Genomic DNA, 16,754 nt, shown 5'->3' with positions numbered 1-16,754 from the left:
TCACTGATTATCTAAGAAATACAAAGTATCCAGTACTGTAACCAATTCATAATGAAGTAGGTGAAGCGGCACTGAACATCATTTGTTATAGATCCAAACCTGACTTATGAATTCATTTGTTTGGAATTTGGGGAAGTGAAATAAACCTTGGTCTGGGCAAAATTACACTGGTAGGAGAAAACCTTACAAGAGTTTAAACTATGCAAGTCATATTTGTTATTTTATAAAAATGTGCGGACTCATTGAATAATCTTGCAAAATGTGTATTCAAACTTTAACCCAGGGAAATTGGAACTTGATAAAAATTATGAAAATAATTACTGCCACCTTATGGGGCAGGAATGTTAAGCAGTAGAGTTTCATGAAGACAAAATTCTTTTTGCTCAATCACATCTTTAATGTAAAGTTTACAGGGATCCCTGGGTGGTACAGCGGTTTAGCGCCTGCCTTTGGCCCAGGGCGTGATCCTGGAGACCCGGGATCGAATCCCACGTCGGGCTCCCGGTGCATGGAGCCTGCTTCTCCCTCTGCCTATGTCTCTGCGTCTCTCTCTCTCTCTCTCACTCTGTGTGTGTGTGTGTGTGACTATCATAAATAAATAAAAATTAAAAAAAAATAAAGTTTACAAAGAGCAGAATTCATCCCTAAAAACCATTTTCCTTAAAATCAAAATTAAATGGATAACCATGTGGAAAAGTAAAGACTCCCAACCCCCTACCTCCCACCATACACAAAAATTAATTTGAGGTGGATCATAGATCAATGCATAAAATCTAAGACTATAAATCTTTGGAATGAAACAGAATATTTGTAGCTTTAAATTCTTAGATCAGAAAAGAAGAAAGGTACAAAATTAAAAAGAATTGAAGAAAGCGGGATCCCTGGGTGGCGCAGCGGTTTAGCGCCTGCCTTTGGCCCAGGGCGTGATCCTGGAGATCCGGGATCGAATCCCACGTCAGGCTCCTGGTGCATGGAGCCTGCTTCTCCCTCTGCCTGTGTCTCTGCCTCTCTCTCTCTCTCTCTCACTGTGTGCCTATCATAATTAATAATTAATTAATTAATTAATTAAAAAAAAAGAATTGAAGAAAGCTTTAAACATTTTAACTGTAAAATGTGTAGTTAAAATGTGTAAAAAACTGACCAAGGACTTAAGACGGCTTAATGGAGTGTGCTCCAGAAAATATTTTCTCCATGGAAATGGTCAATATTGGTCATTCCAATTCCGGTGGAAATATTTGTGCTTGTTAAGCATTGAGTTAAAATGTCCTTGAAGACACAAAGACCAGATTAAAATAACAGGGTAAAAACATCTTTACGACAATCCACAACTGTTTCATGATTAGAGAAGCTGAATCAATTCCATTTCATTCAACTCAGGAACTTAAATTTTTGGAAAGAGAGAGGTAGGGGCCCCTGGGGTCTCAATCGGTTAAGCGTCCTCCGATTCTTGATTTGGCTTAGGTCATGATCTTGGGGTCATGAATTTGAGCCCCCACATCCAGCTCTGCCCTGGGCATGGAGCTTGCTTAAAATTCTCTCTCTCCCTCTGCCCCTCTTCCCTCTCTATAAATAGATAAATACATACATGCATAAATACATAAATAAATAAAATAAAAGAGAGAGGTAAACACATGACAAAGCCTCCATTCAGCCTTGGAGTGTTGATATAAAAAGTAGAAATGTGCCTTTTGTTTGTTTTCACCCCCAAATTGAAGCATCTTCCCTTTGAAGGTTCAAAGGCTTCCTTATCCTGTGTTTACCTAAAATGTCCCCACCAGAGGTGACACCAGCAAGTTCTTCTCTGATTTGATAGGACTTTTTCTTCAGTGTGTGCCTTACTTTATTCCAAGATCTTTGGATGAAATATTTGATAATGGGATGCCTGGATGGCTCAGCAGTTAAGCGTCTGCCTTCCGGCTCAGGGTGTGATCCTGGAGTCCTGGGATCGAGTCCCATATCGGGCTCCCTGCATGGAGCCTGCTTCTCCCTCTGCCTGTCTCTGCCTCTCTCTCTCTCTCTCTCTCTCTCTCTCTCTCTGTGTGTGTGTCTCATAATAAACAAATAAAATCTTTTTAAATAAATAAATAAATAAATAAATAAATAAATAAATAAATAAAAATATTTGATAAGATGATGAAAACATTTCATCTGAAAACTCATGGTTATCTTTCTGAAGCTATTCTGGTCCAGTATATTTGATGAAAAGGAATATAAATCCACTCAAAGTACTCAAGAAAAGGGAGCATTTATTGTCAAGATTTAAGATGTGTTGAACCTCGGCACTGCCAGGCCTGGTGGGAATTATAAGGCCAATGGCCTTAGGTCAAGATTCTCAGTTGCACATGTGCATTCTCCCTTCCTGGCCCACTGTGAACCAGTAGCCCTGCGTATCTGCTCACTCAGGATATATGCTCTCCATAAATCAAGTAGGCATATGGATGCAAATCCAACTTTCAAGCATAAGCACCTGCCCTGTGACTCTCAGCTCAAAATCTTCAACAGAAGATTCTACTTCATCCGAGAACAGCCAATGAAATAGTAGCCGGGGACAGTTGTAACATTGCCAGTCCAATCATCTGAGGGGATGGGGTGAACAGAATCACTCACACTGCTTATCAGGTACAACATGGGCAAGGCAGGTGCTCTACAAGGGGTGTGGCTGGGTGGGGCAGGGCATCTGAATGAGGGGAGTAGAGGCAGTGTGAACTAAAAGAGCTTCTGTCCCATCTAAAGAGAACACTCAGAGTCAGCCAGTTGTGGCCATGCTGAATGACAGCTCAGTGTGACCAGAGAAGCTACATATCTACATTTTATGCAAAATGTCCTGATTTTTTAAAAGTTGCCAGTTGTAGCAGCCACTGTCAAGCTCTTCCCATATCCCTTGGTTACTTACCATTTCCATGCATGCCGGCCTGATTTCCAACTGCCAACTTTGCCTAAGGGCTCTCTTTGGCCACTAGAGCCCATTTTATCCACACTAGGGGCATGGTGGAAATGCTGGTGAATTAAGACCTCCTAGGAGCAGCTTTCAACCAGTGACTGGGCACATTTGGTCATCTCCTCAGCTCCCTTGTCCCTCAGTTGAGACTACTCTGAGGCATGGTCTATACGGGTTTCCAGTGTTCCCCAGAAGAGTTGAAGTCCAGTTGCCCAGTGGCTACATGCTTGGTCATGCACTTTGTATTTGCTGCTCTTCTTCCCCCATGTCACTTCCCCTCCCCACCTAGTGTTTCTTGAAGACACTTCTAATAAATTATTGGACATGAGTTGTTGACTCAGGGTCTCTAGAGACAGCTAATTCAAACTTATTTTTTTAAGTGTATTACTCAGTCCATTAAATCTGCAGTGTAGACTCAATTCAATAGCTGAGCTATGCTCAAGAGAAGCAGCCACTCATTGGAGTAATAGGGATGTCTACAGGGATATGGAAGAGGGGGAGCCAGGAAGCTAATTCTTGAATGGTCCAGGGGGTCAAATGAGGGCCTTGGGTAGGAGGTGAGAGAGGCAGTTTCCCATCCAAGAAAGGCAGGAATTTCTTGGCAGTTGAGCTGCCCACCTATTGCCCAAGGTGGCATGCATTGCCATTGGTGCAAGTGTCCACACCTTGACCATGTGAGCACCAGCAAAACTAATGCAGTGTGGATATTGCGAGAGGCTCTGTGAGGCACCAGTTTTCCAAGGATGGAAGGGCTTGACCTTCAGTGAAATTAGTCTCATTGTCAGGCTGGTCTTACAAGTGACAGAAATGCACCTTGCTTTAAAAAAAGAAAGAAAGAAAGAAAGAAAGAAAGAAAGAAAGAAAGAAAGAAAGAAAGAAAGAAAGAAAGAAAGAAAGAAAGAAAGAAAAGAAGGAAGGAAGGAAGGAAGGAAGGAAGGAAGGAAGGAAGGAAGGAAGGAAGGATGGAAGAAAATTATTTTATGATGCTTGGCTACTTTTGGGAAAATTGAGGTATTGAACATTGCCCCCCATTTTATTTAAAAACACAGTTATTAGGGGTACCTGGGTGACTCAGTCAGTTAAGCATCCAACCCTTGATTTTGGCTCAGGTCATGATCTCAGGGTCCTGAGATTGAGCTCTGCATTGGGCTCCGTGCTGAGAGGGGAATCTGCTTTGAGATTTCTCTGTCCCCCTCTCCCTCTGCCCAACTTCCACCCCCCGTGCTTGTGTGCTCTCTCTCTCTCTCTCAAATAAATAAATAAATCTTTTTAAAAAATGAAAGAATAAAAATACAGTGATTAGTAAGAGGATGGGGAGTATAGTATTTTGCTTTTGATTTCTTCTCACAAACTAGTTTCCCTTTTCAATGAAAAAATATCATAATCTTAAAACTGTTTAATAAAAAAGTTTGACTGTCAACTGAGGGAAAATCAGTGCTGGACAGTGATACAAGGGAAAAAAATGCTTAAAGGAAAAACATTTTTTAAAAATTCACATAGGTTGAAAAAAATTCACGTAATTTGATTGGTCAACCCAGAGCCTGGAATAGAGTTTTTCTGTCCAGCTTGTAAAATCCGTGGTAATACAAAGATAATTATGGAAATATTCAGAGACCTTCCCTGGATCCAGACACAGAGCCGCCCCACTGGCTTCTACCTCTTAGTAACGACGAAAAGCATTCACAAGGCAGACCTGCCGTCATCAGAGCCACTTAAAGGAACTGGGCAGAAAGGTGATGTGCACTTCTCAGGATTGGCCTTGACTTGACGGATCCCCAGGGGTGAGTCACTTTATCCTTCTTCAGTCAGTTTGGCTGTAAAATAATTATAATAACGAGATCTGTTTACCAAGAGCTGAAGTCCACTTTGCCTCGTCTCATGCAGCTGCTAGGAAGGAGAAGAAGAAAGGTAGTGGTTAGAAGGCTTTTGCGGCCACCTGTCAGAGTGGCTCGGCACTGCAAACCCATGCCTTGAATAGGTGAAGCCTCTTCTAATTGTGAGTAGTGGATGCCAGTGCAAGTGTCCTTCTGCTTCTCCTGTGAGTCTGCACTTGTGACCTGAGGCCAATAAGGAGGAAGGGTGGTTTGACTAAATAAATGGAGGGGGGAGAGGAGGGCATGGGAGGAAGGTGGCTACACCACGGTCCCTCCTGTCTTGGCAAGATCTGGCCTGTGGCCCAGTAGCGCAAAAGCTGCAAGAGTGCCAGGGTCTCAGCCCAGCCCCGCTGATCAGTGACCTGGAAGCTAGCCACTAGGTGTCCGTCTGTCTCCCTGTGGCCAGCCTGCAGCCAGGGTCTGGGCGGCGGGGCCTCAGTGGCTGTCCTCGGAGGCTCTCGGTAGAATGGGCTCCACAGCCGGACCAGGCCTGGCCAGGTTGCTCAGTGAGTCCTTTATGCTGAAAATTCAGGACAGACCTTCACATCAGCAGTGGCTCCTGGGGCCACACGAAAAGCCACAGCTAGGTTTACTCCCAAGTGGTGGAGGCTGGTGTTTTCTGGGAGGGATATTCACTTCCTGCCTTTGTCCTTTAGCTTTCTGGAGCCACTCGCTTCGTTTACATTCCTTCGGTGGTGTTATTGAAAAGGCTTGGCAGCTCCCAAATGTTTATAGTGTCCCATTAGGGCTTCCCCCCCACACTTACTTTTTTGTTGTTTTTGGGAAGTTTTGTTTTGTTTTGTTTTGTTTTTTGCTAGCTAAAGCTAGCATCTGGAAAGATCCACTGGATGGACACAATGGGCTCATTTTTCAAGAATCCACTTTACCAGGAAAGGAGCAAGCTCCCAACATATAAATCTGGAGGAATTTTACAACCTCTTAAAACTACTGCCCTCCCCCCCGCCCCCCTTTGGTTTCTCTGTCTAGCCTGTTACTGGGATGGTTTTAGGACTAAATTGCTGGTGTAATACCTTGGGGCAGAAAGGGGTGTGGAACCATGAATAGAAAGAAGTTATCCCTTTAAGTTAGCTTCAATTTCTGTCCATTTTAAGTTAACACATTAGAGGTTATGGTTTAGGAAGGAAACTGTTGCTACAACAGGAAGGACCTTACACCAGAACTTCTTTGGGGTCCTTGAGAGGTTTTTTTATTTATTTTTTTCAATGAGAACAATCAGGAAAGCACTGTCTGCTTAGATTTTATTTAACGGGAAGGACCCACTGTTGCGCTTGGCCACCTGCTCTTGTTGCCTGCTGTCACCTCCCTCCTAGAGCAGCCCTTTGAAGAAGGAGGGAGGCAGCCTGCATTTTCTTGAAGAAATGTGATGGGTCTATCTGCTTCGCATGCACAGAATCCAAACTGGATGTTCCACCGAGGACCATCGGAGGTTGAAGCGCAGGCACGCAATTTTCAGGCAAGCTAATTAAACTGGTAAACTTCTGGAATCCAAGCTGCTCCGTCTCTATAGGCAAAATTCCCTGCCTGTCATGGCTCATCAGAAGGGGTTTGTGGAAATCTTCGGAACAGAACAAAGAGACTTAGGCCTGGATGAGGAATGAAATCTTGGTTCTGGCCAGGCAGCTCCTCCCCTGCTGTACGATGTCAAATCCTTTGCCGAGAAAATGCCTGAAAGGAAAAGAATTACATATGAGGCTTGGTTTTGAGAGGCGTCCTTTGTTGATGTGTGTGCTTCCACATGGAAAGTTAATCATTTGCTCCCCAAGGTTACAGTGTGGCTCCTATTCCCCTCTTGGTTCTGAACACAGCACTATGTTTTCCTTCTGGAGTCGCTCCAATCTGTGGATTTTGCTAATATGCGATGAACTTCAAAGGCCTGGGAGCTGGGGCTGCTTTCAGCTGCTGAGTCCGAGAACCTAATGCTCTGAGGTCAGCAGAATTGCAAAGGAAAGCTCACCAGTCTTCTCAGGAGGCTTTAGAGTGTTGGCCTTCATCCCAGAGGGATAGCAAGTGGAGAGAAATACAGGGAAGGCACCTCCAAACCTTTAAAGTGACTGAACCTTCACTAATATAGGTGAAGGTTCAGGAAAGAGGGATGGGTGTGCACTGCATTATTATCTCCCTAGATGGGATTCCACAGATCAGTGGAGCCCGCGGTGGATGGGAACACAGAGGCCAATTTTAGGGCCAAAATGAGCCTCTTTCCAAAGAGCATTGCTCGCTAATGCACATGTAGTTCTCTGCTAAGTAATTACACTTTAACACTTGTTGACAAGTCCCTTGGAGCTGCTGGCTCCCTGTCTCCTAGCGCATAATGAGACAGCTTTAGCAAACTGGCAGCAGTGACCGTGGCTTTGGTGCCTCCCCACCCCCACCCCCGCAGTTGAACCCCTTTTAATATTCCTTGATGTGGTGTGACGTGTTTTCACTTTACTGTCCTTACACCGTGTTGGTCATAATCAGGACGAGCTTTATTGTGGGCATGTTGTGGTGAGCGGAAGAGATCGTGAGTGGGCAAACAGTTTTGTTCCTGGCCCAGTCTCCCTGGGTAAGGAAGGTTCAGGAATGCTACCTAGGTTCTCGATGCACACTGCCTGGGATGCGGCCAGCTGCCTGGGTGTGTATGTATTTTACTTAGACGTGGACACTGAAGGCTTTGTAGCCAAGAGGGAGGATTATTGGGGTTTGATGCTCAAGTGAGGGAAATTCCAAGCTGAAATGGCCACAGTTATGATTCAGAATCATATCATGCCTTTACATTTTTCTGTGCATTCCAAAGTGCCCTGCCCCCCACCTTGGGTTATCATGGAGCTGTTTCCGGGCTCTTCCTTACGCAGACTCATCTCTGTCAATGGGGACAACAGGATTTCATCCCCATCTCTGATTTCTAAGGAGAAAATAAAGGGATTTCTTCCCAGTGCCCTTGTGTTGACCTTGCCTGGGGGAGAGGGCTAGCAGAGCTGATGATGACCTCATCCCATTCCAGCAGGATTTCCTGGGACATGCAGGGCCTCATTCTTCTGCCTTCCCTCTGTGTTGAGCCACATTAAGTCCATAAGCTTCAGAGCAGATTACGGTGACATCTAATATCGGTCCCTTTAGGACTCGAGCGTGAGGTCAAGCAAACACACAAAGCAATCATTATACTTTCCGCAGTGCCAGAGACCTTGTGCGTCAGCTGAGGAGCGGGAGGTGGGGCAGCGAGGTGGGGCGCAGGCTAGGGACTGTGCTGTCTGGGGCAGGAAATCAGCCTGAAAGGGGATGGAAGGGCTTTGGTGGGAAATAAATGGCACTGTGTTGTTGACGGAAAAAGATCTTGGCAGGACCGTTGTTGTGAGTGTTCTGTGGCTTAGAAAGGAATTTCCTACAGGCTGGACTAACCATTAATAATGTCTCTACCTTCAGGAGTCCCGGGCGTGCAGTAGAGTGTCGCTGGGGGAGATGTCAGCTTGGACCATGGGCGCCCGCGGTCTGGACAAGCGTGGAAGTTTCTTTAAGGTAAAAGGAAGCCTTGATTGGGGGATTGCTAATGGGCAGACTCACTCACTTTGCAGGGCTGCATGGGGAGCTGTGGAGTGGAGGGAAGCCTGCTCTGAGCCAGCTCTGGGGGGGAGGGGCAGCGGTGGGAGCTTGCCTGAGCCCAGCTGCGAGCTGTTATGGGGTTTTATAGTTTACAGTAGGTTGGAGGTTTTGTGACTTAGTGCTTCCAAGATAGGCCCAGGACCCAAGAGCTGCGAGATGCCACCCTGTGTAAAACAATCAAGGCGATCTTTGTCAACTGCTCAGCTGTTCTTTTGCTGCTGGATGGTTTTATGATAGAAGCCGAATTTGCAGTCCAGTGAATTGGTGCTATAGGCAAGTGTGTTTTACACTCTGCTTGATTGTATGAGTCACTTAAGTCCTCATTACAAATTAACAACAGTAAAACAGATTCCTGGGTCTCACCCTAGACTGATTGAACGTTATTAGCTGGTGTATTTTATCAAATACCAAGGGGCCTCTTGTGATCAGGCAAGAGAGAACCAAAAGCAGCCTGATTAAAACTGTACCACTTTCCAATTTGCATATTGATGTTAATGGGTTAAAAGCACCTTGCTAGCTTAGTGAGTGAGAGAAGATTCTCAGTGGGTGTTTGATGTACTCTGTGTGTATGTTGCAAATTAAGACTCCGTGGTCATTTCAAATTTGCACTTGGGCATTCATTTCCTCTTTATGGCTTTTACTTTGTATCCTTTCACCCTTAAAGTAATGCATACTCATTGTACAAAATTTGGTAAACACAGAATCATGTAAATGACTACAAAATGGAGGTAAAAGGTACATTTGACATCTGTCATAGGCAGGTGTTCAAACACCAGACCTTTTTCCTCAAAGGAGGAATGATATAGAAGCCTTTTAGTTAATGAGGAAAACTGACAATGTTTACTGATTATTCCATCCTGATGAGTTGTAAGTTTGTATTAACTTGCATTTATATGCTTCTCATTTGCAAAAGACTAAACCTGATTTATTGCATCAATTTTGGACTAAAAAAAAAACCATCAGAAGAGCCTGTTGATATAGTAAAGCTAAATTCAATAAGCTGACTACAGTAATGACAGACATTACCACAATACAGTCCCACTGGGGTGCAAGTGGGAGCACAGGAGGCATCTTTATAGGGTCTATGGGTCTGGATGCTAACCCTTTGAGCTGCATTTTTGAAGAGAGAAATGATTAGATTTCAGCAGAGTATGTGACATCATGGTTCAGGATTGCTGGATGCAGCAAGAAACTGGTCTTGAATAGAGTCTTGGTGAGTTAACTATTGTTTGATAAGCAGGCTTTTCCCAGGTAAGCATAGTGTTTGCCAGGACAAATTGTTTTGTAGGAATTTCCTGCAGCAAACAGCAAAGTGATTTATTAGTTTAAAGCCTTAATATCCTGAGCAAGAATACCCTGGAAGAAATAGTTATGTTAACACAGATGGTCTCAATTCTTCATCCTCATAGTTATGTGATGTGGACTTATCAGTCTCCATTCTTGATCCGTTTACTCAAGTGTGAATCAAACCTGTACATCATCCACCCATTTGAGCCAGACGAGAAGCTCTTCAGGTCCCCTGTAGACCAGCTATTAAAACCACCAGGCTCCTGATTCATCTCCAGTTCCTGAATCCCATATGTGGAGATACTTATTTCATCCTGGTAGAAGGGACAAGCCCATCCCTTAACCTAAAGCACTGTCTACATCAGCATAACTATTGGCTGTGTAACTACCACCCTTTGCTCAGGAAGTATGGTGGGCCTGAAATCTTACATAGCAGTTGGATTTTATAGTCAAAACCAAAGGAGAAAATTGAGTATGATCAAAATCGCCTTTGAAAATTCCTGAGAGAGGGTCCACATTGGACTCAATATTACCTGTTAAGTCCATGGTAGCCAGTGTGTCCTGCAGTTCTGGGGGAAACTTTAATTCTTTTTTTTCCCCCCATGGGACAGCAGGTAAAACAGTTAACTTATATTTCTGGGCTATGTCCTGTGAAAGAATCAATCAGGCAAGAGGTGAGAGGCCTGCCTGACTCCCTTGAGAACAAGTCCTGTTTCATCTTCCTTGAGTCAAATGCCCTTGAGGAAATGGCTGGCAACATGGCTTGTACTACTGGATTTGGTGTTGTCTTTCTCCTTTTTTTTTTTTTTTTCCCCAGTGCTTAAATTGTTTAGTTTGCTTAAGTTACATATTCCAAGTAAATGGTATAGTTACTTTGTACTTCTTTTCTTTCTAGACGTTGTTATTCTTTACTATGGCTATTCTATCATTAATGATAGAATACTATTATTATTAGTTATTATAATATTAAGTAAATAAATATTGTTAGTTATTATTGATGATTTCATAATTTAGGCATGTAGTTATCAGTAAGGATGAAGTCAGCTGCCCTTTGGACATTTAATGCTGACTCTTTGGAGGTTCATCTTAAAAATGCTAACATAGAGATCAGTTTGCTGGGATGGTTTGTTGCTCAACACCTTCTGGCACCCACTGGCTCTTCTTTCACTTTTCATGCTTCATTTCGATTCACATTTATCAAGCACCTGAGATCAGCCAGGCTCTGTACTAGTCACTAGGGAAATTTCAACCAGAAGTCATCCCTGACTCCATGGAGCTTTCAGTCTGGTAAATGAAAAATAAATGCCTTGATCAAATAATCACAATGCTAAACACATAATAATATCAAAAGAGACAGCAATGCTTCATGTGAGAAGCAAAAGAATATGTACCTCTGAGAATATTCCAGGTAAATCTTCCCTGAAGAAGTGTCCTTTGATTTGAGAGATGAAGTTGACTCCATATTATCTCAGAAGGTGAGGTAAGGCACCCTTTTGTCTTGCAACTTATCTGAGTCATTTCCGTGAGCCACGATAGACAGGAAACCACAAATCAAAGCTTGCCACCAGTGGTTAGCAACTCTGGTTTAGGAACACAAATTAGATAGGGGAAGATAATGATGAAAAAGAGGTCTGGTGGTTGTTTTCCAATTATCTGCACTTTACACAGAATTAAATGAGCCCTAATCAACAAGAAATGGATAATATGCATGTGAAATTCAGCTGTGACTCAAGAATGTAACCAAGTATGCTCACACTTCATGAAAGTGTCCTATCTGTTCATAGGACATCTCTAGTAAATGTGAAGATCAGCATGGCAATAGCATAAGAGAGTCATTCCAAAATTTAAGTCTACCCCACCTCCCCGTGGAGTCAACCTCAGCTTTCAAACCAAAGGCCATTTTCTCAGAAAAGATTTCTCTGGAACATCACATTGGGTTACATATTCCAGAGCCCCATTTGCTTCTCATATAAAGCATTATTTTCTCTTATGACTCATAACATGCTTAATATTATGATTATTTGGTTGGCTACCAAAGATTGAGCATTGTAGGGTGGTTGACAATGTCTGGTGGTTACGGTTCATGCGGAATCACACAGATGATGCTCGTAATCTATCTGCAGTACCACCAAACATATTTATTTGTTTGTTTCCAAACCATTCCATTCATCCACATTGACATTCGAGATCTTCCAGCTATGCTTCCCCCTTCTTCTGCCACCAGTCCTGCCCCTGTGGCATCTTGAGTCTGTTCCTGTGGTCCAAACCTGCCAATGCCCAGACTCCAGGCTTTGCCCATCCCTCCTCCTCCCCCTCTCTTTCCACCTCTCCCTGCTGGGCTCCCAACTACCCTTCCAGGCTGACATAAATGCACTTTATCCAAAGGAACTCACATGGTCTGAGTTGGCATCTACCCTTTTTTTTTTTTTTTTGTCTGAAGATAAAATTGTGGCAGAAGGCCTAGCTGTAGTACCAGGAAGTAAACTTCCATTCATAACTTGACTTCTGCCATGAGCAATTTGCTCTGTCCTTTTGACACTGTGTCCCTGACCCTGAGAGGGAGTCTCTACAGCAGAGGACAATTGCAGAAGAGGACCAGTGTGTATTGCCGTCGACAGTCCGATTTCTTCCAGGAATGCCTGGGTGAGCCTGCGCTGCACCACAAGTTGGTAGAGCTCTCTGTTTCTCAGTGATTGCTACGCAGCCTCCCTTTGCCTCTGGGACAGGGGAACAGTTTGTGTTAACTGATCAGGAAGAAAATGCATTTGACAACAGAGACCCTGCCGTCTTGTGCCTCCCAGGTGCTCATTCGTAAGGAGATGCCCTGAGCGTGGGCTCGCAAACCAACTGGAGGCTGCGCGGGCCCTGCTCAGCAACAGAGGCTAAATTTGAGAGGTGTTCTTTTGGTCATTTGGAATAGTTTGGATAACAGGTGCATCATGTTCGTCTTTTCAGACAGTCCAGAGAAGCCATAGAAGAGAGAGAGCTCTCTGGCACCATAGAGAATAGAGTGTGACTAGCTCTGAAGAAATCTGATTGCTAAAACCTGACTCTACAAAACAGATAAAGCAGGGGTGACGATTACCTTGACTCCAACTCCCTAAGTATCCATCCCTCCTCAGCATTTGAAAAACTATTCTCTTTTCAAAAATTCCATCTGCAGGCAGATTTTTTTTTAAGATGTTATTTATTTATTCATCAGAGAGAGAGAGAGAGAGAGAGACACAGGCAGAGGGAGAAACAGGCTGCATGCTGGGAGCCCGACATGGGACTCGATCCCAGGTCTCCAGGATCACGCCCTGGGCTGAAGGCGCCGCTAAACCACCGAGCCACCAGGGCTGCCCTGCAGGCAGATTTTTAATCATCCAGAGCTGCCACAACCACAGAGCTTGGGTGTCCATGATTTCCAGCATTCAAGTTTCCAAACTATTCTTCATGTGGAGAGTCATTTCTTTGCATGCACAGCCCAAGACAGCAATTCACTGTTGGGTGGCAGCGGACAGAGAGAGCAAGGGCTTGAAAAATAATGGATGGAGCCAAAATCACAGTTTAGTCAGTAATTTCATTAAACATATCTTCCCGTGGATCTGTAAACGCTCACAAGCCACAGGCATGAGTGCCACGCCCTTGTCTCCTAGCCTGTGCGCTGAGCAGTGAATAGACATCACCTCACGTGCTAGGCGTCCAGGGAGGCACCATGCCGCAGTCTGTAATCACGAAAGGACTAAGCACTGCAGAAAAAAACAAAACAGAGATTAGAGATTCGGTCGGAGTAGATGACGTATTGATAATTATTCATACTAATATTGCATAGCAGAGCTGACGTCAGTATTTGGTGTCTCTTTTATTTTCCTGGACACTTATACCTGGAGAGGCCTTAGAGCAGTGCTGTCCCATAGAAATACAAAGTCAGCCACGGGGGTCTTTCTAAGTGTTCTAGTAGCCACATTTAAAAAAAAAAGTGAAAATGATTTTAATACTCTATTTTATTTAACTTAGTACCTCTAAAATATTATCATGTAAATATGTAATCAATATAAAAGTATTAATCAGGTATTTTACAGTCTTTTTTTTTTTTTTTTTTTTTGGTACCATGCCTTTGAAACACAGGATATATTTTACACTGAGCACCTCTCGATTCAGACTAGCCACATTTTGAGTGCTCAGTCACTAAGTGTGGCCGGTGAAGAATTACATGTTATCTGGTCTAAACTGCTTCCTATTACAGATGGGTAAACTGAGGCCCAGAGAGGTTGAACTGCAGCCGGTTAACCTATGGGAAGGAGGGAATTGGAGTTGTCCTCCATTTGTTGTGCTTTCCCTTGAAGCATCCCACCCTAGGTAGCGCGCCCCTCCCCCCCTCCTGGGAGATCCACTCTGATCCCTTCCTGCCTGTTCTAGTGAGATTTACCAGGAAATTCCTTCTGGAGAGGTCGTGGGGACAGTGACCCCTCTTTGGAAAAGCATTTGGCTTTTTTGGGATACTCCGTGCATCTCTCACCATCTGCTCCAGATCCCTCCAGGAAACAGATCAGTCCCTCGGGGCATGACTTTCTAGGAATGTCAAACTTACTGTATTGTGGACAGCAGTTCCCATTTGTGTTTTCAAAAAGCAATGGGTTTCGTGGCTTAATAGGGTAGTTTTTCTAGCACATTCTGGCCATTCATTTCTGATATTAAATATTGCCTTTGGGGCTGCAGTACTTTCTCACTTGCTTTAAGGAACTTTTTTTTTTTTAATCCAGAATGAAATAAATTTCCCTGGTCCCCCTCAACCATATATTTCTCCAGGCTTACTTGTAACTCTGAGTTTCCGTTATTAGGGAGACGCCAAGGAGGGAGATGTAGATTTGAAGGACTATCACGTCATTGTATAATTTTCAGAAGGTTAAAACAAGACTCATATGTGGAATGATCATCTGTCAAAGCTTTATTCACCCCATCCATTAAAGCAAGAAAACACTATAAAGTGGGTCCAAAGAACACGTTGACAAGTGTTATATCTGTAGTTGACTTAAAAAGTCTTTCTGTAATAAATTTACTGGGTAAAATCAAAACTGGTTAAAGTCCCACAAGCAATAAAACTCTAACCATTTTTAATCTTTATTATTTAATTATTATTATTTAATTTTAATCTTCTAATCTTTTTTTTTCCTGAACAGAAATCCCCAGGCTGACATGTAACCACCCAGTGCCCAATTCCTTCCTAATTAGCACATAGCAAAATCAACACAGATACACACCCCCAGATAATTAAATAACCTTTAGATGACTTTATTAAATAATACCCAAGCATAATGCTCAAAAACCAAAACAAAATTTCCACCTGGAAATTTTAAGACTTTCTAATAAAAAACTCTTGGGTGAAAGGGGAAATACAAAATGGATTTATAGAATTTCCAAAAAAAAAAAAAATCAGAACACTACCTGTCAGAATCAGTGGCATTCACTTAAAGCAGATAACAGAGGAAAATTCACAGCATTAAGCACTTTATCAAAAAAAAAGATATGCGTCACCCACCTTTTTGCCTTATTTTCAAGGGCTTTTTTAAAAGATTTTATTTATTTATTCACAAGAGACACAGACAATGGCAGACACGGGCAGTGGGAGAAGCAGGCTGCACGCAGGAAGCCTGATGTGGGACTCGATCCCGGGACCCCAGGATCACACCCTGAGCCGAAGGCAGATGCTCAACCACTGAGCCACCCAGGTGCCCCTATTTTCAAGTTTTAAATAGTGTTTCTTATTCTGCTGAAACAGCCTATTTCCTACCTTTCTACAACCTTCCTCTTCCCTTGTCCTCAGCTTTTTTCAACCAGGATTTGTACCTTGAAGAGTGAATTTCTTCAGTGAAGTTGTAGAACTATGGGAAAGCTTGTTCTGAGTTGATTGATTTAAATACTTTAGAAGAAAAATTTCCTGTTCACTGAAGAATTGTGTCTGTATTAATAGCACTGATTTCTGAGCTCTTTTTCATAATGTTAAAGCCTTAAGATGATGTTTTGGATACTGCTCTGACACCTAAAGTCACCTCCCAGAGGCTGACAAAATCCTTGCACGTGTGTCTGTCACCAAATTCACCAGACTAAGGTGAAATATATGGAGCCTAATTTCACAGGATAATAGTCTTTCTAGCTTCTTTCCATGGTAAGCAGAAAATCACCTTCAGAACAGAATGTGAAAGCTGCATTATCTGTTGCTATGTAACTAATTGCCTCAAACCTCAGTGACTTAAAGCAACGAATATCTATATCTCACCATTTCTGCAGGTCAGGAATCTAAGTTTGTATAACTGAGTGCTTCCAGGGCTAGGTTGCTAGGAGATTGCAGTCAGGTTGTTGGACAGGCTGCATTCTCATCAGACTGTTTGAACAGTGGGCACCCTACTTCCAAGCCACCTGGCAGGTCTCCATCCCTCTCTGCAGGGCTGGCCTCAGGCTGAGGGTGCTTGCTTCCCCCAAGGCGAGTGATACAGGAGAAGACAAAAGAGATGATGGCTAGAGTCTATCACCTAATCTTGAGAGTGCTGCCCCATCACTTCTGCTGTGTTCTGCTCAATGGAAGCCTGTCGGGTAGTCCAGCCTTCACTCAAGGAGATGTCATCTGAAGGTGTAAATACCAGGATGCAGAGTTCTCCAGCTATTTTAGAGACAAAAATGTAGGAAAATAATTTAGTCAAAGTCAGAAACCTTCAGGGCCAGACAGAATGACAGGAGTGATGTGAAATGAGTGGGCCTACGTGGTGTTGGGCAGGTAGTTTTTTGGTGGGAAAACAACTGACTGGAGAACACCAGGCCCTGCCGGGAGGGGGACGCTGCTTATTCAGTTTCAACCAGATGCTGACCCACAAGAACGAGTGTAGGTCCTCTGATATTTTTCAAGAGAGGCCAGAAATCCAGATTTTAATATGAGAGAACCCCAAATTAAAAGGTACAGTGAGGGAATGCTTGGGTAGCTCAGTGGTTGATCATCTGCCTTTGGGTCAGGGCATGATACCATGGGGAGCCTGCTTCTCCCTCTGCTTGTGTCTCTGCCTCTCTCTTTTTTGTCTCTC

At 43.5% G+C, this 16,754-nt stretch overlaps 1 protein-coding gene and 1 long non-coding RNA gene across 11 annotated transcripts in view; one reads left to right on the top strand and one right to left on the bottom strand.

The window, feature by feature from the left end:
- Window positions 1-16,754, top strand: part of RIN2 (Ras and Rab interactor 2) — a 216,975-nt gene that overhangs the window by 103,675 nt on the left and 96,546 nt on the right. For 7 of the 8 annotated variants that reach the window (XM_077872003.1, XM_077872001.1, XM_077872010.1 and 4 more), the window contains one exon: window positions 8,236-8,328. In XM_077872003.1, the coding sequence (XP_077728129.1) occupies window positions 8,272-8,328 (57 nt within the window). In that variant the 5' untranslated portion in view covers window positions 8,236-8,271. Of the gene's footprint in view, window positions 1-8,235; window positions 8,329-16,754 lie in introns of those variants that run through there. The other variant, XM_077872009.1, reaches the window with a different exon arrangement.
- Window positions 12,868-16,754, bottom strand: part of LOC144297860 (uncharacterized) — a 50,157-nt gene continuing 46,270 nt past the window's right edge. For 2 of the 3 annotated variants that reach the window (XR_013364759.1, XR_013364757.1), the window contains 2 exons: window positions 15,959-16,339; window positions 12,868-13,430 (listed from right to left, as the gene is read on the bottom strand). This is a non-coding gene — a long non-coding RNA (uncharacterized LOC144297860). The remainder of the gene's footprint in view (window positions 13,431-15,958; window positions 16,340-16,754) is intronic. The other variant, XR_013364758.1, reaches the window with a different exon arrangement.

Source organism: Canis aureus, chromosome 26 (assembly GCF_053574225.1).
Source record: "Canis aureus isolate CA01 chromosome 26, VMU_Caureus_v.1.0, whole genome shotgun sequence".
Lineage (NCBI taxonomy): Eukaryota > Metazoa > Chordata > Mammalia > Carnivora > Canidae > Canis > Canis aureus.
This window is presented reverse-complemented; position numbering and strand designations above follow the sequence as displayed.